General features: G+C 35.4%; 1 protein-coding gene across 1 annotated transcript in view; it reads right to left on the reverse strand.

Moving 5' to 3' along the window:
- Positions 1-510: 510 nt before the first annotated feature.
- The window catches only part of LOC129247398 (microtubule-associated protein Jupiter), a 78,589-nt gene continuing 53,122 nt past the window's right edge, over positions 511-25,977 (reverse strand). The window contains exons 2-7 of the mRNA XM_054886554.1: positions 21,065-21,198; positions 19,327-19,359; positions 12,173-12,433; positions 7,274-7,291; positions 6,608-7,114; positions 511-2,989 (exon numbers count right to left, since the gene is read on the reverse strand). Of these exons, the coding sequence (XP_054742529.1) occupies positions 2,853-2,989; positions 6,608-7,114; positions 7,274-7,291; positions 12,173-12,433; positions 19,327-19,359; positions 21,065-21,198 (1,090 nt within the window). The 3' untranslated portion in view covers positions 511-2,852. The remainder of the gene's footprint in view (positions 2,990-6,607; positions 7,115-7,273; positions 7,292-12,172; positions 12,434-19,326; positions 19,360-21,064; positions 21,199-25,977) is intronic.

The raw sequence follows: 25,977 nt of genomic DNA on the forward strand, positions 1-25,977 counted from the left end.
TTTCTTCAGTTCAACACGTTCCAAATTTAGTCACAATAGCTCGAATAGCCAATAGCCGCTTCAGTGGGTCGATTAAACTGACCATAAAATGGATGAAGCGCGCGATAAACTTTCTTAACACAAAACGCATTTTTATAATAAAATTCAATTATTTGCAAGCGTTGTTCGTAGTAAGACGATTCATGGTTAAATTATAGACCAAACTGAAGATGTTTGACAGTGAAGCAAAACACGAAACGTGCGTCAGCTGTTCAAACCAGTTGTTTAAAAGATAATAGCTAAAAAATCACCCGTTACTTGTCTGTGCTGTGTAAAAAATTCATGGCGATATCTGTTAACAGTATCTCATTACTGTAGATTAAAATGTGTCTATATAATAATTTGAAAACTTTCAAGCCGTTTTTCTCGAACTTTTAATTTCTTGTATGGGGAGCATGAAAGGTAATTAATTTTTCCTCAATTTCCTTTTTTTAAAACTTACCATATCATTGCAATTGTAAATAAAACACATTTTTATTTTTAAGTGAATTTTTCAATATACGAAATTTATTAAACAAATTTTGTTTAAAATTTTTTTACAAATGTGTTCATGTATGTATGTATGTGTATATCAATGTGTGTGGGTTTTAGACGTATGTATGTTGGTATGGTATTTTACTTCAATTCATTACTATTTTATTACAACTGGATATACAAATATACGAGTATGTATATATGTGTATATACGTAGTATGTATGCGACGTTATTAAATTAAATGATAATTTAGTATAATTGCAAAAATTATTCCAGAAATATTTTGTGATAAGAGTTTATAATTTGGAAACAGATAGCTTTCACTCAAAAAAGTTCATTTTTAGAATCTTGGTAAAATCATGCATTTTACAAGTACTTGAAATTAATATTATTAAGTTATACATACGTAATGTAATGTAATATTTGATTGGTTTTTTTGTTGTTGTATCGTTTACATAGATATAAAATATATATTAGGAGAACATAATTATAATTATTAATTAATATAAATGAATGCAAATCATAGGCATTTTATGATTATTAATTAATTATGTAAGATCTCAAATATTGTAGAAATGAATTCAATTGGTTAAATGTATGTTTGTGAGTGAGTATGTAGTATGTATGTATGAATGATGGTATGAAGAATTTTTTTTTTTTATTATATATATTTTTTTCATATATTTCTGACGATTTTTGATGTTGTTTTTAATTACGATGTAGTGATTAATATTTTAATATTTCATTGTTGTTGTTGTTGCTAGCTTATAATTCTTCAGTTCATTAATGTTGATGTGGATGTGGATACGGATGTATGTATTTGTGTATTTGTTGGTAGATAGTTAGAAGGATGTGCTACAATTGAGCGATGAGTTTTTGCATTGCTTGTAGAATTCAAGATTTTTGCGCCTAGTTGGGGCTGCGCCAAAATATTTACAAACGGGGCTGGTTTCAAGAAACGGCTAAAGAGATTTATGCACACGCAGTTGTTGTACGTAATTTATAATTGTTTACTTCTTTTAATTTTCTGACAAACTGCAGCTTTAAATTGAGCAAATACTTTTATTTAAAATAATTGTTTTTTTTTTTAGTTTCTAAAGCAACATCTGCCAATCGTCTATATTGACGTCGTCGTTTGTTAAGTTCGTTGAGTTGTTGTTGTTCTTGTTTCGAGCTGCAGTTCGTTGATGAGCACTTTTCGTACACGTTAAGGTTTCGTGTGTTTATGTGACATATACATATGTACGTATATATGTTTGTTAGTGTTGATGAGGAATAAATGAGGATACAAATACAAAGGCTAGGAGCAATTTCCAGAGCTTACAAGTAAAAATTTGATTTGATGTGTTTGGGAACGTCGATTGTGTTGATGATTGTGGTACGAAAATGCCAAATGCCATGCAGTTTGTATGGTTGTTTGCGCTTTTAGTTTTGGAAAATTAAAAATTTTATGCTTGAGTGCATAAAACTCAATTTTGCTATGAACATTTGTTACTTGTAGAAGAGTTGTTGTTATTATTATTATTACATAGAAGAGTTGTCATTAATTCATGTAATTGCATTTTTGCTCAAATATTGCTTCAATTTTATTTTTATATTAATTTTCCTTTTTCCTCTAAAAAAAATTGTTTGCCGCATTTATTTTTTGATTGCATAACTCTTGTTCGTATTTTTTCTTTCTATCCGTCGTCGTTTGCCAGTTTCTTCAGGAACAGGTTTTGTGACGTTTATTTTGGAATCCATCGCATGCGTGCGTAACCATATAACTGTTTCGCTAAAAGGTCGTTATTTGTATTTTTTTTGCTTTCTGTATAACAGTGTTGGCGTATATTTGTGTTCGTGTTTGTATGTAGCATGTGTTTTTGTGTTTACAAATTTTTGCTTGATTAGCTTAAATACTAATTATTCTTGTATTCTTCAATTCTCCGAATTCTTTCTATCAATTCTACCGTTTTTCCGTAATGGAAAACTTCTTTATTTCAATGACAGTTTTCTTTCTTTCTTCCTGCTTCTTCTCGATCTGCCTGCCCCACTTTGTTAATAATATCAATCGCACCGCACCGCACAGCATCGCAGCCATCCATTCATCCATCAATCCATCGGTTGTTTTATCGCTATAAAAATTTGCAGGATTCACTGCTTCTTTAACTTTTCAGTAATTATCGTATGTGGTTTGATGATCGGTTAGTTTAGTTGTTTTTGTTTGTGTGTATTGGTTGTGTGTTATTTATTTGCTTTTTATTATTTATCGGTTTCATCACTTCATCTCAGACCCTCGCTTCTCTGTTGTTGATTTTTTCCTCAGGCGGACGAACAATACACAGGCGATAAACTGTATTTACCAGAGACCTGACGAGAATCCACCTGGTGGAATGCGATTCTTGTTGATGACCTGATTGGCACCATTCAGACTGGGTACTGAATTGTTAAACGAATTGCTAGGCTTATAACCCTCGCCTGTGACAGGATTGCCATCTAGATGTGAATGAAAGATAAGACAAAGAAGACACGCATTATTAAGGAAATTAATTAAACTATGCTCTTAAATAATTTTATAGCTGTAAGTTACAAAAGACGTAAACACATTTTTTTCTAGTGAATTGGAACAATATTGCAATAATATTTAAGGTCAGGTTGTTAAAGGAAGGATTGCTATATTTTACACTCCACTCTCGCTCGCTCACTCTCTCTTATATGAGTTTCTGGTCAATTATATCAAACTCTTGTTATGGTGAAAAAAAAATGGCGCAGATAATAGAGCCCGCCCTTAAAAAGCCTAAAGCGCATACTGAAATGCTGCAAGAAGCCATTCTTCACAATTATGGCAACATCAGAAAACAAATATTTGCTATTACCATATTCCAGAGAGTACGTCGAGGAACAAAATCTACGTATTTACTCATAAATATTACGGCTTGAGAGTTGTGCATGTGTTGAACTTTTATTAGTTTAGTTAACATACAAATTAAGCTTACAACTAATTTAACATTTTTTTTTTTAACAAAACTGCCTTTTGTGTCTTTTCCCATTGAACATTTAACTGTCACAATACATGTATCAATTTGTTAGGGGTTTGACCAAATTTCCCCCTCCACCTGTGGTGATGTTGTTCCACAAATGGAGGGATCTACACGACTGCAACCAAAAATCATGAAATCGAATCCTTTATTAAAAAAAAAAAATAGATATGCGAAATCGAAGTAAAATCTCCAATTATGTAAGAGAAATTTAAAGAGGCAGTTTTAGGTACTCACACCAGAGACCTGCATGGCTCACTGTTTTCTTGAGTTGTTCATACGCTAAATTTCTTGCTCACATTCAGTCAATTGAACCAAAATATTTGGTCAAGTGCAGTCAGCTCATGCAGGCGAACGCGTAGTTCAGCTCAGTCAACATGTATGATCTAATGTCTTCGGCTCAAATCTAATCATTGAACAAAAAGCAGCATTGAATGAAATTAGCATCGGTCTTTGCGTTCAAACGATCAAACTTGTTCAAAGAAGTAATTGTCATTATTGTAAATAGCACATGTTCGAGCAAACGAGCGTTGGCGTACAATGTACGCTGTAAATTGCGTTTCGTATTATAAGAAAAAATGAATTGCAATGTTTTCCTTATTTACATTATTTTCTTTCGTGCTTTACTATAAGTTTTAAGAAAAAAAAAACAAATATGAAAATATAGTGTTTTTGCTTAAAAATTTTGCTTTTACTTTGCTATCGTTACATGCAAAAACTGATGCGGGATCATACGTGTTCAAACCGGCTCATTTGGCTCTATAGCCCTTTTATTCTTGCTCAAAAAAATGAATGTACAGCCGAACGAGCAATTACCCGAAACGGCTGCTATGAAGACGATTGGTGATAACATCGGAGAGCTAAAACCAAGGTGGATTTAATAAGGTGACAGCATTCACCCAGCTGAATTTTTCGCCGTAGTGATGGCTTACGTCAAAATGATATGCTTTGTTTGTATGTATTGGTATGTTTACATTCGTATGTTTACATTTGCTTGCTGATTTTGACATGATGCTTGCACCAAACGCAACAACAAATACATGTAGGGTTTTACTTATATGTGTTTGCTGTCACCTGTAATAAATTCGCCTTGGCTAAAACGTAGCACATGATTTGATTGAGCTGAAATAAACAATGACAATAACTTATTTGAACAAGTTCGATCGTTTGAACGCAAAGGCCTGTTTTTTTGTTCAAGCGAAGCGTATGAATGTTTTACACTCAACCGGTGCAGTTCTCTGACTCACACACAGATTTGAAGTAAAAAATTGTATTCTGTTATGTGCAATTAAAAATTATTTTTTTACGATAGGAATTATTTAATAGACCGCCCCGCTTTATGATTTTTTGCATAAAATATTTACAATCTCGAAATTCTTTAGTTTTCGTTTTGCCAATAGGCGTTCATCAACTATCGTTATTTAAAAGAAAGTGCAAAGAGAAAGATAGTTCAATAGTATACAACTAAATTTAGTAAGAAAGGGTATCCCAACATCACAAGCACAAGTATGTAGATTATCTTTACAAAGTTTCTATTGCAGAGGTCTGCAGTGTTTTTGAGTGTTTCTTTAAGAGCTTGAGAACTTCAAATGATGATGCAAAACAGAAATATTATTGGAATTAGTTTATAATCTGGTAGATAATTTCATGGCATGTACTTTTTGAATATGACATCCGGCATAGGTCCACCGCGGCTACGAGTTACATGGTCAATTCGATTAGTCCAATTTTTGACTACTCTTACCAATGAATCTGTACAGTAAATCTAAATGAGCCTAATCTGCAAAACTACGACGCAAACGATGGCCATTTGGCTTAAATTTTTGTACGAGCTGTATTTTATAGACACGCAAGCCAAGATTCTTACGTAAAGTTTTCCACGTAGTCGAAGAACAAAGGCAAGCAAGTTAAGAATGACGACAAATCGACAGTTTGGCGTCGTCTTCAAAACTTCTCGAAGAGATTTTTTTCTATGTACATTTTCACTATTTAGAAGCATTGATCGGGCGTTAAATGATTCGTGAAATTTTAACGCATTTGCCATTCTTAGCTGCCAAATCAAAGTTACCGATATTAATGTCGATAGTCCTCATGCAGCAAAAAAAAAAAACATCCGATCCTTCCAGTACGAATTCGCGCGCTCTTTAACATGTAACTGGCTAACTTAACTCGGTCAAATTATCGAGTGGAGAAAGTGTGAACGAAGATAGCAAAAGGGTTAACATTCAAAAAGCTAAGGGCACAGCACCATCGTTCAAGTCCGCATTTGAATGCAAAACCTGTGCTTGGCTACAAGATTAGACATACAAGAAAGGGAAGAAATTGCGGTAGGCTAACTAGAAACAGTTTACATATTCTATACATACAGACATGTAAGTATCGACATATATTTCTAATTATAATTAATAATTATTTGTACCCAATTTAATTGCTTTATCTATATTCCTTATATTTTCGGCCGCATTTAGTACTGGAAATATAAATTTAAACGAATAATTCAAGCATTAAAATTTTAAATTTTTTTACGTAAATTCTGATGATGAAATACTTAATCTAAATAAAAAAAAGAAGTCTGTTATCGACTAATTTATGGAATTTTATGAATAAGATAGCGAGCCACTATTGAACAGTATGCATTTTTATGCCGCATATGAGACTTCTTCAAAATCAGAGAGTAGTTAAGACTTTTTCTCAAACACTTGTATCTCTCTCATTTGTAAGAGTGACTCCCACTGTTAATATAACATTTGATGTAAAGCCGTCAAAACTAAATAGGCTAACTTCGTAGCAGCTTTGAAAGTGAGTTAACGATCTTCACGATACAACAATACCTTCATGGGAGTTTGCGCATTTTAATAAATAATATTTAATTGTAGCTTTCAAAGCTAGCGCACGAAAAAATCGCAGAGTGGGCCTAAATAGTTCCCTCTACATGTTCACAGAGAATGGCGACCTTACCTAACCTACTGCGCTCTCGGAAATATTTAAACGAAGTGACAACTTACTGTCACTTCAGCCCTAAATCCCCATGTTCCCTTTACGGTAATATTAAATTATTACTCCCCACCCTGCAAACCTCGACGATCCTTCGGTTTCTTCGGCTTTATGCCTCCAACACCATCTTCACCCAAACCCAAACCGGTAATGGGATTGCGTGGCGTTGGTACAGGTGGTGCACGGTTGTCGCAAACTTCCAACACTTCTTTACGCCTACTGCGGGATGGTGACACTTTCGAACCTGAATATGGTCTATCTGAATTTACTCCAGTTTCACGACGCGTTTGCGAGGCCACATCACCAGCACCCATATGACTATGCTTCGGTGAAGCATTGAAACGTGTTTGAGTGTGATCCGTTATTGAGACTTTAGAGCGTGAGGTGACTTCAGGGTGTTCGCTCATTTTCGAACGTGCTGAGTCGCCTTCGTTTGTAGTCATACGCGAACGTACTGACAAATCGTTGACATCATGTTTTCCATGCGACTTATCCTCGCATGGCAAATCAATACTGAGTTGAGGTGTATTAGAAGCAGGAATTGAACTTGACTCCGGTATTGTTTGGGGTGGACATGCTTCATCGGGTTCTGTTTCATCGATGGTAAATGATACGAGGGATTTGGATTGGAGGTTTGATTGAATGTAAGCAATGACGATGATGTTGATAGGGATTTTAATAAATATATACAACAAAACCAATGAGCGATTTATGCAATTTTTTTAATTCAAAGATTTGTACTACTTACTGCTCATTTTGCGGAAGACTTAATTTTCGTGAAAAACGTTAGAGATGGTTATGGTGTTGTGAGTTGAACAAAAATCGCGGCGTGCAAAAATGGACAATGGACAAAATTCAAAAATGTTTTTATATTATTTTATCAATAGTTTCAATTAAAAATATACATATGTATGTTGTACAAACAAATATTTTTATTTTATTTTTTAAATTATTTCATGTATGTCAAAAAAGTGAATTTTTGACTTTCCAATATGATTGAAGGATATAAATTTGATTTTTTGTTACTTCTAAGTTGAAAACTAACTTGTTTAAGAATAAGGTTATTTGCGGTGGCCAAATCAAGTGCGCTACACATGGAGTTGATCTAATTTCGTGTCGGGTTTTTAATGGAAAGTTAAGCTTTAAATAGTGACATAAAAATTTTTTATTTACATAAATAAAATAAACCCTAACACATTTTTTAAAATCTGGCAACGTCAAAATCCCATTCTTCAAGCTTTACTTTTGTGTGAAGCAATGTATAGTGCACGAATGAGCTAAGCGACAACCATTAAAATGTATTACCAAGCTTTGACTTTTAAGAAGCATAATCAGAAGTCCTGTGCGTGCTTTAGTGAGTCAACATAAACGTGCCATTGAAGTAACCGAAAATACGCGTTTAAATCAAAATTAGTTAAATCAGTCACAAGAATTCAATTCAGTCCACATTGCAGCGAGTTTTGCGGTAAGCGAATGGCTTGCACCTTTACAAAATCAAACTAATTCAAGAAGAGAAACCTTTATTACATTTGAAGTTCCTAGACTTCACCAAATGAGCTCTTCCAAAATTATCTCGCCTTTATTGAAAATCCCTATACACAGAGCGGCCAATCTAGCGCATGAAATTTGAATTACCGACTTATTTTACTTTGACGCCCAAAATTAAAACTCTGATGCGTTTGTTGGTTAAGCATTAACAAAATGCGTCGCTTTAATAAATTTGGAATATTTTAAAGTCGTATGTATATCGAAACTTGAATAATGGTCAATAGCATCCAATTACCCGAAGAAACTGCGATTTTAATTCCATTCGACAATTTTTTGTCCGGCGTCGTTAAAGGCAAATAACACGCCAACTATTCAGGGACATTTCTAAGAGCTAAAATAATTAAAGATGTTGCTTATTGGTGAGATAAACTTCGAAATTCGTGAATATATAATGAAAAAATTGGATTCAGCTACAGAAGTCCTTTGAATGAAATTATGCTGCATATTTAAAAAGGAAGTTTTACTTTTTCTAATAAAAAAAAAAAATTGTGAAAAATATTCATGCGCCTTTACTTATCCAATTCCAAATGCTAGATGGACCGATCTGTATTAAAGCGGACTGTCCCTCCAGCAGTATTCTCCGTGCATGTAAGGGGAATGTTTATGCTGCTACAACAACAACCGTTTCCCATGACAGTCGGTTGTACGTTACCGGAATGACCCGAATATATATCCGGCCAAGGACTTTATTTTCAGCAGCATTCCCCGTTCATGTATGCGAATGTTTATGCTACTACAACAACAACAACAAAGCGGAATTCTCGTACCTAATTGGTTGGGGTAGCACACATTATTGTAATTTAATAATATAATATTGTATAAAATTATAACAAAAATAACACAGGCCGACAAAATTTAACCAACATTCAGACCCAGAAACCAGACTATATATTTCCGAAAGTTTATGATGCGCTGAATCCAAATCTGGCCTCAGAATTGCTCTATCAACTCTGGTTTTCGAGATATCCTAATATAAAAGTGCAAAAAACACCGTTTTTGCCCATATTTGAGGTTATGTAGCCTTGCAAATGTTTTCTTTCACCAAAAAAATAGGCTGGCATCTTTAAATACAAGTCTTCTTCTTTCAAATGGCGTTTTGTTTGCTCAAATATCATTTTTTTTCGCAGAGATATCGCATCATAATCCTTCGAAAATATATAGTCCGGTTTCTGGGTCTGAGATGCTGTCGGCCTGTGTAACCTTTAATATTATGAAAAACGAATCATCTTCGACTAGTTTTACTTTGCCCGATCTCAAAATAAATAAATAAATAAAATCTTTTCGAATATGAAAATGTTTGTGTAAAAACTTAAAAACTTAGAAGATTGTCACAATCACAGAATACCCCACCAACCCCAGCTCATTGAGCCTTAAAAGATAAGAGTGAACTTCTTCCTATACAGGGACAATCTACCAGCTTTTAAATACAACAGAGCGCTTCTGATATCTTACAACCGAAAACGCATTAAACTATGCATGATGAAATCCAAGCAGGGTATATGCTAATGCTTCCCTCAGGAAAGGGCTTAAAGGGACTTCTCTAAATCCACAATAGATCTTAAAGTCGCAGTTTTCTGATCCACACAAAAACAATAAAATTGAGTTGCACTGTAATTTTGGTAAAGCTCAGCTTATGCCGTATGTTTTATTTGGGATTACAGACAAGCATTGAGTGGACGTCGAGAATATCTTATGATAGGTATCTGTGAAGAAGATTTATGCTAGCGGACTCCTTTTTTATAAAATTTTACTTCCAAATTTACTTTATTATTTACAAGCAAAAACATAATATATGGGCGTACTGAAGGATTTGAAGAAGATGGTATCGTGAAAAAGGCCGGAATTGTGAAGAAACTACTTGTGGTGTCATTACGACGACAACGACCGACTCACAAATCTCATCTCAAGGCGAACAAGGGGAAGTTACCACAGCAGTTGATTTTTTTTTCTTGCGATTTGGCTGATAAGTGTTATTTTTGTTCTAATGACTTCATCATGTATGGACTCGCTTTATCTCATCTTATGCGCCACTATTTTATACAGAAGTAGCTAAAGGCAATTCCAGTCGGTTCTGCATATGTTACCGGAACGACCCGGATTTATATCCGGTCAAGGACTGTGACTCCAACAAAGTACCCCGCCCATATTTATATTGGGAATATTTATGCTGCTATGACAACAAATCAAAATCGAAAGGCTTTTGAAGACTGGAAAGCGCGCTGGAATATGGGTATTGAGATAGAGAATAGCAATTTGTTTTTTTTTGAAAGTTGCCCAACATTTTTCAATGGGGATAGTTTGGTGAGTTGCGGACGTTTTGAACAATATTTACCCCGTGGTTTTCATACCAGACGGCTATAATGGCACGATGCTGAATAGGGTGAGACCTGAACTGACGTACCTTTCATCGTCCAAAACCACAGAGCCATATTTATGGATATCTTGACTTTATAATTTTGACGCACGGGCTTTAGCACTTTTATTTGGTTTATCATTTCGATTGGGTTTTACAATATATTTATGTAATATGATCGTAAACCTTCACTTTTGCGCACTTTTTGGGCGTAACCTGTTGATATATGGATCTGGTTCGCAGCATCTCGAAGTGAAAACCTAGTTTTTTTCGGTATGCCTATAATAGTACCACTTCTTTGGCTTGGGATTGCGACACACTTTCTTTTTTCTTCCACTTTCAGGTCTTCGTTCAACCGACAAGGTTTCATTAAACTTTTTTAACATATGTACAGGGCCGTCGAGGTAAATCCGGAAAACATTTCGAAAGCTCTGGAGCAGTAGCGTTAAGTCTAAAACCGCTGATAAAGGAACATATTTTTAGTGTATTGTTTCCTGATTGACATTGGAGTGCCGGAGTAAGTGCTAGTGAAACGATGAGTCGAGAGCAGGACAGAAGAGCTGCGATACTAGAGTCACTTCGCGCCGGAAAAAGCCCTAAAGAGATAATTGAGTGGTTTGGTTACAAAAAAAGGCAAGTTGTTAAACCCTGGATGGACCGCGTGGCTGCTGGAAGAGAATATGTGTTTCAGCAGGACTCCACACCTGTTCACAAGACAAAGAAGACTCAGGCTTGGCTCCAGAATAACCTACCCTACCACTGGTCACCAGATTTTTGGCCACCTTCAAGCCCAGACTGCAATCCTCTTGATTATTACGTGTGGGGCACAATTGAAGCAAAAGTTAACGCGAAGTCTCATAACACTAAGGACGGTCTGAAGACAACCATCCAGGAAGTGATGACCACAATGGACAAAGAGGAGGTAGCTCGCGCATGTGGGCGCTTCAGGTCCCGGCTGGAGCAGGTAATTGCACGAGATGGAGGTCACATTGAATAATTTTCAACTATTTATGTGTACTCACATTATACAAAGTTAAGTGCAAATAAAATTATTTTTGAGTAAATATCCAATAGTTTCGTTTTTAAGTTCAACATTCCGGATTTACCTCGACGGCCCTGTATAAGTTAACTTACTTTTCGGACTATTTAAAGTTTCTGCTATGGAATTGTGCAACAAATGACCATTTTCTTGCTTTTTGAAAACAATTTTCTCCGCAACCTCACACTTAGCCCAACACATTTTGAGGAATACGTAGAAGTTAGGAAAAGTGAGTACGCTCATTAACAACGGCAACAATGAATACGTGTACTGATTTTTTATTTACACATTAGGTTTAAGCAATGATGAGTAATCACAATCGACTAGTTTTTTTCGTGTACGATCTTTACATACTATATGAAGGCACACAAGTATCGTCTGCAAACGACGAGTTTTCAAATACATACGAAACCATACCCAGCCCAATAAACGATTTTTCGGTAATTTACTTCGTTTCAACATTAACGATTAGATATTGTTTCGTTAATGCTGCTTTTAAACGAAACAAATTGAACCGCCTTCGCTCTTATGACAAATTCCGTGTACTTTTTGTACAGAAGTTCCTACTAGTTGCCTAGCTTTCGGCATTTTGCAAGTAGTCTAAATGTTATTTTATCTTTTCTATAAGCAAATTTACCAACAACTAAAAAATATATAACTGATTTCAACGAAGTAATCCCTATGTTTTTCTAATCTCGTTTACTCACCTGTTTTTGAAACACCATTCATCTTCAAGTTCTCAGTGGACGACGAGACCGAGGACGATGTCGAGGTCGACACCGAACCACCTTTGCCATTGCTGTGATGACCATTACCATTAGCCAATAACTCTTGAGCGGCTTCAGTATTCGAACCAAATGGAATGTTGCTCTTCATGTGATTCTTGGCGGGAGTGCCTGGACGTTCTGGTTCGCCGAAGAGACGCTGATACGAATCAACTTTCTGCTGTCCGCGACGTGGCTGATCACCTGCATAGCACACGAAGAAGCATGACGGTTCGGAAAGAGAGAAAAAGAAAATTGTTTGTTTTTTGCGTTGCGTTCATGTGCGTACACGAAACCGAAACCGAAACGAAGTGGATGGAAAAAACAAACAAATTGAGGAGTTAGATTAAAAATGCAAATACAATTCAAATAAGTTATATGCAGTAAATATGTATGCATGTATGTATATATGGTAAGTAGTACATATAAAAGGTAGTCAAGTGATATAATTTTGTTTTTACAAAATATATATTTATACATATGTACATATATATGTGTACATGAGGTTAAATTTTATTAAATAAAAAATAAACTTAACATTGGCATCGGTTTTATAGAAAAGTATAAAAATTCAATTGTACATTTGCAAAGGGTGAATAATGCTTGTGGCCGTGTAGCTGAAGGAGAAAGGGTGATTTTATAATATAAACGTGAAGCCATTAGAGGGACTAATAATACGAATGTCATTGCAATGGAATTTTATAGTTATTTACGCAAACTCATGAACTACCTTCGAACTTTCCAATTTAATGAATATTTAGTGCTGAACTCAATTCAAAAATAGTTTTTACTCAATTCGTAGCTAGCAACATAAATTTTACTTCATTACTATATACAACAATATACTATATGTATGTCGACAATTGGCAATTTTTATGGGGTAATGTGACTATAAACAATAAATCCGAATATATTTAGCCAAATACTTTCTAACTCACGACGGAAAAAAAGTAAATGAAAAAATGTCAATTCCAAAGTAGACGGAAAGTAAAAGAAAAGAAACCAAAAAAAAAAAAAAAGAAGGAAAATTGTCACTGTCCGCAGGCGAACTCACGAAGAGCAGCACCAACCAATAATTGCTTTGACTGAATAGGTGACTGCAATGGGTACATGGACAAAATGATAACGGTGAGAAATTCAAGTGTACTTGTATTTATAAGAATGTAGGATGTTGGTTTCAAATGCAGTATTGTTATCCAGCTGGTCAATCGTTCGTAGACAACAAAGTGGCTACAAACAACTATATACCATACAGAGCTTCCCCTACGGATTTGTCCGCAAGGGCAAGTTTACACATATCGAGTCAGGCCAAGAGCGATAGAATACAAGAGGTCATGCTGGTGCAGTGGCGTGAGAGAAATGTGAAAATAGGAGCAAGGGTACAGGAATATGAAATTACACAAACAACATACGAATAACGACGTCACAGCGATTCTGGCTGCTTTGTTTGGTCATAAAATTCTGAGGCACAGTAAGAACTGAACCATATGATTTGATTGCAAAGTTCCGTTCCCCCGACAATCATTGCCGAACTGAACAAAATTTTTTTCCAGTTTACTAAGCGTTGTTTTCTCAACGAGCCTTTAGAATTATATCTGACTTCATCCTGCCGTTAAATCACATTCTCGTTCTCTCAACTCTCGTTTCCTTGAAGAACGTTATAGCCGTTATATAGGTATATATATAATTGGCGCGTACACCCTTTTTGGGTTTGGCCGAGCTCCTCCTCCAATTTGTGGTGTGCGCCGAGATGCTGTTCCTCAAATGGAGGGACCTACAGTTTCAAGCCGACTCCGAACGGCAGATATTTTTTATGAGGAGCTTTTTCAAGGCAGAAATACACTCGGAGGTTTGCCATTGCCTGCCGAGGGGCGACCGCTATTAGAAAAATGTTTTTCTTAATTTGGTGCTTTCACCGAGATTCGAACTGACATTCTCTCTGTGAATTCCGAATGGTAGTCGCGCACCAACACATTCGGCTACGGCGCCCGCCGTTATAGCCGTTAGATAAGTTTATTATAATGTTAGATAAGCCCTAAGAAATGACCACGACTATTCTTTTATACTATATAAAATAAATCGTGGCGATAAATCAGCATCTCAGTAGATTAGAATATGACTTTACTTTTACTTAGGGAGGCATACTAATTTAAAAACTTTTTAAGCCGTTTTAATAGAATCTTTGGTTTTTTGGGTTATGACGTTCTCCCAGCAAAATAGCGAAACGTAACATTTAAAGTTTAGTTGATGTGTTTATAGTTAGGGTTAAAGTGAAGTTCGGTGAGGTGAGCCGAATTTAATTAAGGCGATGTAAATTTTGGCACCAGTTTGAAAATATTGGAACAAAATTGTAGATTTTTCTAGCTTTGCCGAAGTTTTGGAGTTGGCAGTTTATTTTTATTTATTTATTATCAGTGTCAGGTAGTTGAGAAATCAAAAAGAGTTAAACGGCATTTACAGTTAGGAATATGTTATCGCTTCGATTATTATTAAAAAACCTGAAGTAAGCTTTCGAAAGGGGCTTGAATACTTAGACTACATCTTTAGGAGCAAAACCCCCCCGAAATTAAAAAAACATCGATTTTTTTAATTTTAAAATACATATTTTTGGCAATATCTTAAGATGTTTTCGAAAAAAATAAATAAATAAATAAAGAAGTTATGATTATTTTAAGACAGCTGTGTAAGAGAGTGCAGAGGGCTCTTCTCCTTCTTTGCGTTTTTCTCGAAACTACAATACATTTTTCAAAAATAAGTACACATTAATTTCAAAACATTTTAAGTAAAAAAAAGTGTTTGAATTTTCTCCTATTTGTTTAACTTGATTTTAATTTATGAAAAAATTTGTAACTAACTTTTTTAGCACACAAAATAAATTAAAACTTTTCAAAGTGCTCTTAAAATTATACTTATTTTTTAAGTTCGACTAAGTCACTCTGAAGACAATTTATCAAATCAAAAAAAAGTCTGTATTTATATCTGCTGTTTAAACATTGTTTTTTTTTTTTGATAAATATGCTTTGAAGTGCATTATATGTATGTACTAAATGTAAATAAATGTGAAATAGTGCTACGTCTAATAGCTTCGTTAATAAATATATATTTGTAATCTAATTTTAGTTATATATAATATATAGTTAAGACAACGTTTTTTTGTAATAGCGGTCGCCCCTCGGCGGGCAATGGCAAACCTTCGAATGTATTAAATAAAAAAAAAAATATATGCCGTTCGGAGTCGGCTTGAACATTTGTGGAACAACGTCAAGACGCACACAACAAATATGGGGAGGAGTTCGGCCAAACACCCAAAACGGGTGTACGCGTCAATTATGTATGTATATACATATATATATATATAGTTAAAATAAGCTGATAGAAAATACCTATAAATAATTGTAAGTGATTTGTGAGGGGTATACGATCTTCAGCTATCATTCTAATAGGACTATGATTAAGTTCGTGCGGTTTTTTTCGAAATTTGAAACTTTATTGACGTAAAATGGTTACAAATTTAATATTCAAAGTATTGTCCATCGCTTACTACTACTTTTTCCCATCTTTCTGGCAATTCACGGATTCCCTTTGTGAAAAATTCGGTCGGTTTTGCCGCAATCCACGAATCGATCCATTTTTTGACTTCATCGTAATTACGGAAGTGCTGGTCAGCCAGGCCATGTTGCATCGATCGGAAGAGATAGTAATCGGATGGCGCAAGGTCTGGATTATACGGCGGGTGGGGTAGGACATCCCATTTGAGCGTTTCTAAGTATGTTTTGACCACTTGTGCAACATGTGGCCGAGCATTGTCATGTTGCAAAATAACTTTGTCGTGTCTATCGGCGTATTGCGGCCGTTTTTCTCGCAGTGCTCGGCTCAAACGCATCAATTGTCGTCGGTAGACATCCCCCGTAATCGTTTCATTCGGTTTCAGTAGCTCATAATACACAACACCCAGCTGGTCCCACCAGATACACAGCATAACCTTCAGGCCATGAATATTCTGCGCCGACGTCGATGTTGAAGCATGGCCAGGGTATCCATACGTTGCCCGACGTTTTGGATTGTCGTAATGGACCCACTTTTCATCGCCAGTCACAATTCGATGCAAAAAACCCTTTCTTTTGTGCCGTTGAAGCAGTTGTTCGCATGCCATAAAACGGCGTTCAACGTCTCTTGGCTTCAATTCATACGGCACCCAATGGCCTACCTTTCGGATCATTCCCATGGCTTTTAAACGTTTGGAAATGGTTGATTGATCAACTCCCAAAGTTTTTGCAACCTCTTCTTGCGTTTGAGCCGGATCTTGATCGAGCAATTCCTCCAATTCGGTATCCATGAACTTTGGCGGCGCACCCTCGCGTTCTTCGTCTTCCAAGCCAAAATCACCACTTTTAAAGCGTGCAAACCACTTCTGGCACGTTCGCTCAGCTAGAGCATGCTCACCATAAACTTCCACCAAGATACGATGACTTTCGGCTGCTTTTTTCTTCATATTAAAAAATTCCCCGCAAAAACACATTATTTGGCACGAAATTCGACATTTTCAAGTGTGGTAAAAATATTGTTGTTTACGCTTCAAATAAAAAACTTATACTGACGTTTGTGCCTTACGACAGTAGCTCTCCAATGAATGTTTGGAAATGTGGATCGATGGAATAATAATCAAGTTACGCCATCTGTTGTAAAACCGCAAGGAACTTATTCATAGTCCTATTATATCTAACGCTTTGGTTGTGCCGTATCGCTACTATCAAATATCTTAAAAAAATCATTATATCATGTTGTGCCAGAAAAGACACACAACTGACAGGATAGAAGCACGCGCGCCCTAACGATGTGGAATAGGCGGGGGAAAATCGAAACGTGTCAGCTTAAAGGCAACACCTTCTAACTTAATAAAAGCTTATAAGTGCATTGATACACCATGCAGCAGTCATTGCATACGTTGGTATGTAAGCATGCACTGGAGCTGGTATGCGCACTGGCAAATGGAGTGCCAGCCATTCACTTGGCCAGTCTAAAGAGCAGACTAGCAAAAAAAAAAAGTAGAAGCGGAAGGTGGCAATGATAAAGGAGTGTATTTTTAGTACAAATTATAGTGTTTAAAGAAAAGTGTAATAGCTAAGGTAGCAGCAGCAAATAGTAAACTTAAATTTTAGATATGAACAGATCTTCAATTACGCTACAAGTTCGGCCCAAACTGTTGAAATTAAACAGATTATCTGTTATTTGGGTTAAACACAAAAAAAATTTGAGGATTTTGAAAAAGAGAGAGGAGTAAATACCCAATTTATCTGAGCCAAAATATATGTCAGCTTCTGCTTCTCTGCCTCTGCTTTGAATACTTAACTTATATACATATCTTCGTCATGAATTTCTGTTTGAATGTGGCGCGTGCTCTACACGCTGCCGCATTACTGAAATTACTGAAGTAGTTAAATGTTGCCACTGATGTTGCTGCAACACTGATCGACGGTCATTGCTGTCGTCCACTGTCACTATGCCTACTCTTGCTACGACTGCGCTCTAGCCAAATGGCCATCTTACTCAGTTAATCATCCTCCGGCAGTTGGTTTGCGCGAACTTACACCTCGATCTTCGTGCGCATCGTTTAACGATTTAATGCCAATTACTGTCCACATTAATTCCACTAAAATGTTCGTGAACTTGCAGAGCTTTTTAAAAGTGCATTATTTATGTAGTCGTAAGTTGCGATTTTATTGTCAAACAAGCGAAGTTTGGTCAAAATAAAGAGGGGCTTGGCGCAGGCGCAAATTTGCGTTAATTGAGGCGAATACAAAATTATGGACATATTCATGTTTTCTACATTTTACTTTCTAAAAAAGAATAAATAAATGGGTAATGGTTTGTTTCGACGCGCAATTCTTATTAATAGTAATTGGAAAAAAAACGGCGATTTTTTTTTATAAATCGGTAATATTGGATCAAGTTACCACTACCATTCCTCCCTTAGGCGGTTCTACGCTATCGGAACGACACGGATTTAAAGCCGGCCCAAGACCGTTACTTAAGCAGCAATCTCCAATTTAACAAATATATAGTGTTTAAATTTCGACTAAGTTTAAATTTCGATTCTGCCGTAGTTTCTTGGCGCTGTGCTTACAACTTTGTAGGCATTTCCACGAAATATTTTTTTTTTTTTTAAGTGGGCGGACAAATTTGCATGTGTTGATGCGAAATATTGCAAATAGTGTAAGTGTTAAAAGTGTACATCCTTAAATTATAATTTACATTTATTATTCTAATCGATGAAATAAAAACCTCAAACAATTCAATATCTGTTATTGTTAATTTAAAAAACGTGTACTTTCCGTATACACTTGAGGGTACTTAATTTAATGGCCATATGTGTAAGTTGTTTTGCCATAAGCCCATAGACATAAATTCATCTACAGTTAAGGTTATTCAAAAATAATTTAAAAAAATATACATTCAAGTACAACCAGGTTAAACAATTTAATCAGCCGAATATCCACATAAAAAATTTATCTGCGTAAAAACGTATTTAACTATCAAACTTTTTCAATTATAATTTATTTACAAGTAAAATTAAATAAAAAACAATTAGCCAAAAATTAGTATGAGTGTGTAAATGTTAATACAAATAAAAAAAAATCATGTAAATATATTGGGTTCTACCATTAAAAGAAATAACGGGGACTTCAAAGATAATTTAATTTTTTTGCAGGCTTTTAATTTCTTGCATATAAAAAAATTATGTAAATTGCTTTTGGAAGCCAACTTTCTATCCCGTTTAATGGTATCAAAAAAAAAAAAAAAAAAACAAAAAAAAAAAAGAAATATGGGCAGCGTACCAATAACAGTGTAAATTATTTTCTTCAGGATATTTAGGAAATATTAAATACGTTAAAAAATAAATTGCTTTGAACTATTTGGTGAACTGTTTGTGCTATTAAAATGTTTTGAGTGGAATTTAATTGTCCCAACAACAGCAACAATTTATAATAGTTAACAATAAGTATGTAATAACAACAACAACAAAATTGTAAACCACAAAAGGAACAAACTGGTAACAATTAAAAATCGATATCTTTACAAATACAAATATTTGGTACCAATGAAATAGAATCTGTGAGCTCCTTGTCGTACTGCAAAGACATGGAAAAAAGAAAGAAAGAAAAAACAAGAAAAAAGAAAACGTTTCACATTGAATTACGGTTTTAAACTTTTTTTATTTTTGCAAACTTACGAAAAAAATACAAACAACAAAGAAATAATATGATTGATTAAACTATTTTTGAAAAAAAAAACACACACATATACTTTGATAAAAAGAAAATAAACTGGAATTATAAAAAACTATATATATGTATGTATGTATACTTCTATACATGTATCATATAATTGAACTAGCATTTCTTTATGCATATTTACACAGCGAGAGGAGACTTAATGGTCAATAAAGAAATTAGCTAAACTAAAAAATTTTACTCTCTAAAACAATTTAATATTTTATTATGTACATTCTGTATGTATGTATGCATGTACTTAGTATATCTGATTATTTCCATTGTTTTTGCTGTCTAAGGAAAATCTAAAATGCATATTTAAATGTGAATAGAAAAGCTTAGAAGCTGGCGTAGAGGAATAAATTTATAGTAAATATATATTTATGTATGTAGCTTAAGAGTTGGAAGAAAATCATAATTTTTATGAAGCACTTGCATGTTTTGGATTATGATCGTCGTACACAAAAGAATAAAAGAATTGTTGTTAGCTTTTGAACTTACATTTGTAAATCTTTTGAAATGTTTAATAGGTAGGCAAATTATATGTACACTCTGTCAAAAAAGTACACGAACGAAATATATATTAGTTATTAAAATATAATCTGAAAAAAAAACACTTAGGTCAACAAACAACACAGCACTAAATAAAGTCATTTGTTTTTTTTGTGTTTGGTTCTAATATGGAATATATGTATTTTTGTGCGCCAATCATCAAATATTTTTCAAACATCTATTTTCCGGAATCGACTTCAGACCACGCCACGCGTTTTTATCTTTGGCTGCCTTTCTTTAACTTTTTGAGCGATGGAACCTTTTAGAGCTAAATATAATATTTGATGGAGCCTTAAATAATCAAAACCTGGTTTTATGTATTTCGTATTGACAAAGAATTTCACATTAAAATTTCTATCTAACGCGCGGTATGAAATTGCCTTTTATTTTTCAACCATAGGGCGCCCGGAGCATAGGTTGAGGATGACTGATCAGCGATAACGTCCGAAAAAGGGTGTCTCGCAGTAATTAGGTAAATACGGCGACTGCGTAACTATATGGGTCGAGTTTTCGGACAAATTATCACCGAGTTTTGTTTCAAATTGCAAATACGATCTTTTTCGACAAATTTGCTCTCTAAGGCACCGCTATTACCCACATAATGTTCTTTATTCTGACATTTCATCTGAAGTTTTTTTAATTTTGATAATCCTTTCAAATGACTAATCTTGGTACTTTCTTGACAGAATATACTTTGTAGTTAAATAGAAATTAAAAATTAAGTTTCGAGTTTAAATTTTGCTAATTTTTTTGTAACTCAATAATTAAATTCAAAACCTAACTTGTCTTTAACTTTTTAGCCAAATTTATTTAAATTTAGGTTACACGCATATTCAACGTTTCATGAGCAACAATTCATTTTTATTCCTTGGTACTAAGCTAGGCCATTTTTCTACTCCTGTATTGAATAGTGCTCAGCGACATACACATATGTAAATATTTGTAAAACAAAATGAAATATATCGGTATTTGAGAATATGTTTAAACCATACATGCTGCTATTTCAACTTACCGTTATTTTTGATAGCGCCATTTTTGTCACATGAGAAAATGTTCGATTGCATGTGATTTTTGACGTTGCGCGGAGTTTGTGGAAGGTCACCGCCGAAAATGTCGCTAGTTCCACCGCCTGGTGGTCTCAGAACCCTAAAAGAGAAAAAAATACAGAAATTTGCGATGAGTTTTATGAAGAAATAATAAAACATAATTGTTTGCTATATGGATACAATATAAAGTATAGATAAAGGGTGTTTTTTTAGAGGTTAGGTTTTCAAGATGAAATAAAACGTATATAATTTAATGTTATGGCCAAGAATTTAGCTTTATTATAAAGATAAAGGTTTGCCATTATGTTTTAAAAATGATTTCGGGCAAGTGGCCGCCGCGGCTGGCTCGAATAAATTCTAGCCGAGAGGTCCAATTTTCGACCACTTTTTGCAGCAATTAGGGCCGTATGTCAGCAATAACGCGCCGAATATTCTCTTCCAAGACGTCAATCGTCTCGGGCTTATCTGCGTAGACAAGCGAATTCACATAGCCCCACAAGAAATAGTCCAGCGGTGTTATATCGCACGATCTTGGAGGCCACGCCACAGGTCCACGGCGCGAGATAATGCGCTCACCGAAAGTTTCCTTCAATAAATCGATTGTTGCGTTGGCTGTATGGCATGTAGCGTCGTCTTGTTGGAACCAAAGGTCGTCCACATCAACATCGTCTAATTCAGGCACGAAAAAGTCATTAATCATGGCTCTATAGCGCTCTCCATTGACTGTAACATTATGGCCGGCTTCATTTTTAAAGAAATATGGACCAATGATTCCCTCTGCCCATAGAGCACACCAAACAGTGACTTTTTGAGGATGTAACGGCGTCTCAGCAATGGCTTGTGGATTATGTTCACTCCAAATGCGACAATTTTGCTTATTGACATACCCATTCAACCAAAAGTGAGCTTTATCGCTGAACAAAATTTTCTTCGATGCGTCGCGCGAACTGAACCATTATTTTCGTAATAAATTTGCACGATTTGCAAACGTTGTTCAGGTGTAAGTCTATTCATTATGAAATGGCAAACCAAACTGAGCATAAATCAAGTGACAGCTGTCAAAAAGACCATCTACGAAAAAAGTAGTCCTAACTTGAAAACGTAACCTCTAAAAAAAACACCCTTTATTTCACATCCATATTAGTTGGCAAGCTAGAGCTCGACCTACACGTATTTATCGAAGTTCATTTTGTTGTATTAAAACTGATCAGTAAAAATGAATACAGTTCAAGTAATGATAGCGACACTGAAAACCAGCCCCATACTGTTGTCATTTCTGAAAATAATATCGCGCAAGCTCGCGCCCATGAAGAAGTGATAACGTTTAGTTTCAGAAATGGAAGTAACATCGATTGACAGTGCATGAACTTCATCACTTCGCAATGCATTAGAGGAAGTTGGTCTAATGAAACATGGCACACCGGCCAACAGTCAAACTGCAGTCGGAAACCAATGCGAAACAGCATTTTAACATCACCTGAAGTTCTTTTCGATTTACATAGTAAGGCCGACGGCCTATGTAAAAAAGTGGAAGCACAGAAACAAAGATACGAAATCAAAGCGTCCGCTGAAGAAACAACAAAACACTGTCGGCTCTTTCGAAGAAGAAGGGTTTGACTTTTGCGTTGTTTATAAAGGGGGTATGGCAAGTAGTTGAATAAGTAGGAATCAGATTTTCAATTTGCGGAATAAAAAAAAGTAGGTATCTCTACCGAACATCGAACAGCATAAATTGGTTAATCTAACTTAAGTATTCCTGCCAAATTTGATAACTGCTTTACTAAGCTGGCCTACTGAAAAGCCTAGCATATATTAACTTCAAAAAGCCCCAACTCAATTTCTTTAATCTCATGGCTTGTAAGTGAACATTTTACATACACACATACATATGTACATTGACGCTGTATTACGAAAATATTTTACCAAGCTTTAACATATTTATACATACATATGTGTATGTACGTATGTGTGCCTGCATAATTTTACTACCACCGGTGCATGTTTTTCAGTTAATGTGTAATTAGCTTGGCCGAATTGCAAGCATTCAAGAGCCAACAACCATTGCAAATGGCCTAATGTGCTTATTGCATTTAATTGTTGCGAAGCAAATACAAGTGCAACAAAAACAAAAAGAAACACACAAATCAACAAAGCAAATAGTCATACTCATACTTAAAGCTATGAACAAGTCCGTAAAAACAACAACAATACTCGTAAGATGGTAAGTTGATAGCGCTACTAAATAATGCCACTTGCAAGTGAAAGAACAACAATAACAATCAAGAGCAACAGCTTTCAAGCTGAGTGAAAAGAACAAATACATAATAGTGCAAACCGAGTAACCGATCGACTGACCGTTCAGCGGCCAGCCGACAGCCGCTAGCCACTTTACGTTCGAGAAGCACGACACTCAGCGAAGCGAAGAAATACAGTTTGTTGTGCAGCTGGAGAATTTGTTAATTTTCTTTAACTTTGCTTTTCTTAAGAACGAGCCACTCGTTTCGCCCTGAGGAAACAGTATTCGTATTAACAAAGTGAAGCGTTCAGTGCGAGCAACATCATCAACAGCGCCACCATTATCAACATTATCACAGCAGCAGCAAAATAACAGAGCAGGGCAACCGCACCAGCCACCGCCAACAACACCAGCAGCGCAACGGCATATCATCATCATTAACACCGCCACATTATTTGTGGTAATGGTGGTGCCCAGTGCTGCAAGGTATTGTTGTTGTTATAGTTGGACTACTACTGCAATTTTTGTTGTCGCTGTTGTTGCTTGAACGGAAACTGCAGTTAATTTCATGGTTTTATGAGATTTGAGGCAACGATGCGAATCCAGTGGCAGCGTGGAGAGATAAGAATGTACCAACATAAAAAATGTCTGTGCAAAGTAAAGAAAAAAAAACAACAACAGGAAAATTAAAAGAAACAGCTGACACACACAGACAGTGCATCATTTTTTCAAAACTTGCAACACTGAGCTCTGCTTCCGTTTGGAAGTTTTGTTGCAATACAGGCTGTGCTTGCTGCTGATTATTTGATTATTCTAGTTACTCGCTCGCCAACTGATGCAATCAAATGAATTAAGTAAAACCAAAGTAATTAACTTAGGAAAATGACTACAGCAGCAACAAAAAAGGTATTTTCGTTCTTTGCGATGTTCTCAGCAACTCTTGCCACGGTTGTGTTTGTAGGCATGCGTGAGTAATTAGAGTTTTAATTGCAGCCAAATAGACGGAAATGAAAAGGTTTCGACAGCTAAACAGAGGCGGGAAGTAAGAGAAACGTGCTGCCATGTTGGTCACAGGAATTGATAAATTAAAACTTTTTACGATTGGTACTGAATTATTGAGGCAAATTATCACCCCAATTTATTTCTCCAAAATACCCACAAAAATTGCCCTTCAACCTCTGAGATATTTATAATTCCCGCTGTAGGCACGAAACGCCAAAATGATAGAAAATGTTTTTCCTAATAGCAGTCGCCGTTCGACAGGCAATGGCAAATCTCTGAGTATATTTGTGTCATTAAAAAGCTACTAATTAATAATAATTACTTTGGTGGCTCAGGATTGTGAGATATTTTAACCTAAAAGTTCAAAAAAACGCGTTTAGATCTATATTTGAGGTTATGTAGCATCACGAATAAGGTATTTTAAGGTAGAAACCTTAAGCCATTGATATACTCCTTACTCTGGTTTCTGGCAAAATTTCTTGCCGGTCTGTGCAATTTCCCTCAACGTGGTTACTTCGTTTTATTATAAAAATGACAGCATTGGAAATCATGTTAGGTAAATTAAAATTTCTAACCACTTTTTAGCTTTACTATACTTCGTTAGCTTTTGTCCATTTTGAAGACAATTTTATATTTTCGAAATGGTAGTAATCACATGATGCGTGGTTTTGAGTGTACGGTGGAATGCGATAGAATACTCCAACTAAGCTTTTCGAATTTCCGGCGCCTTGTTGCAGATGTATGTGGTTTGATCTTGTGATGATGGAGCGCAACACCCTTCCTATTTGCAAATTTAGGCTGATTCTGGTCGATAGCCAGTTTCAATTTGGTCAGTTGTTGAAAGCTGAGGTCCTAAGTAAATCAATATCAATATCATTCAACGAACGACGATTTGGCCGTCAATCCGAACTTAGCGATCGTTGGGCCAGCTCACCGTAAATCGATCATGGTTTTTTGATTGTGGGTGATCTATTTTTCATAGCCAGTTATGGTTCGCTTTAAGCAAGGATCAGGATCAGCATGAAGAGTCGTAGGCATCAATTCGGTTCAAAAGGTTCTTTCAAACCAATACGTCATAAGGCACCCAGCCAGCCTTAAGCAAATGGTGCCAAATGGTTTTCGGGCTGATCTTTAGTTCCTCAGGAAGAAAATATGAGCTCTTATGTTACTTTGACTCTGTGATTTCAATTAATTATCGCCATTTTTGATTGGCCTACCAGAGCTGGAATATTAAAACATTATCACCAAATTTTCACATACACAATTTTCCATACAACACTTGACCGCGAAGGGAAGAAAATGCAGAGTTCGTCAATAAATTATTAAAAATCAATAAAAAATTTCAGCAATTTCAAACTTGCACTTTGTTATACTTAAATTAAATGAGCTAAAAAACTACGTACCGAGAAACAAAAATTCTGAGTAAAAAACTGGAAAATCTGATAAATTTATATATTTGTTAATTAAAAACATGTAACATGAAAAGCATTGTGAATTTTGTAAAAGCAAATCGCTTTTTTGCCTGACTGTATTTTTCTTCATGTAGAATTGTAGAAAAGGACAACATTTTCTGAAATTGATTTTTGCAGAATTATTTTTTGTGCTCAGTAGTACCGTTCTGCACTTCGCAAAAATGAGAGG

The sequence above is a fragment of the Anastrepha obliqua genome, chromosome 1 (assembly GCF_027943255.1).
Source record: "Anastrepha obliqua isolate idAnaObli1 chromosome 1, idAnaObli1_1.0, whole genome shotgun sequence".
NCBI classification, from domain to species: domain Eukaryota; kingdom Metazoa; phylum Arthropoda; class Insecta; order Diptera; family Tephritidae; genus Anastrepha; species Anastrepha obliqua.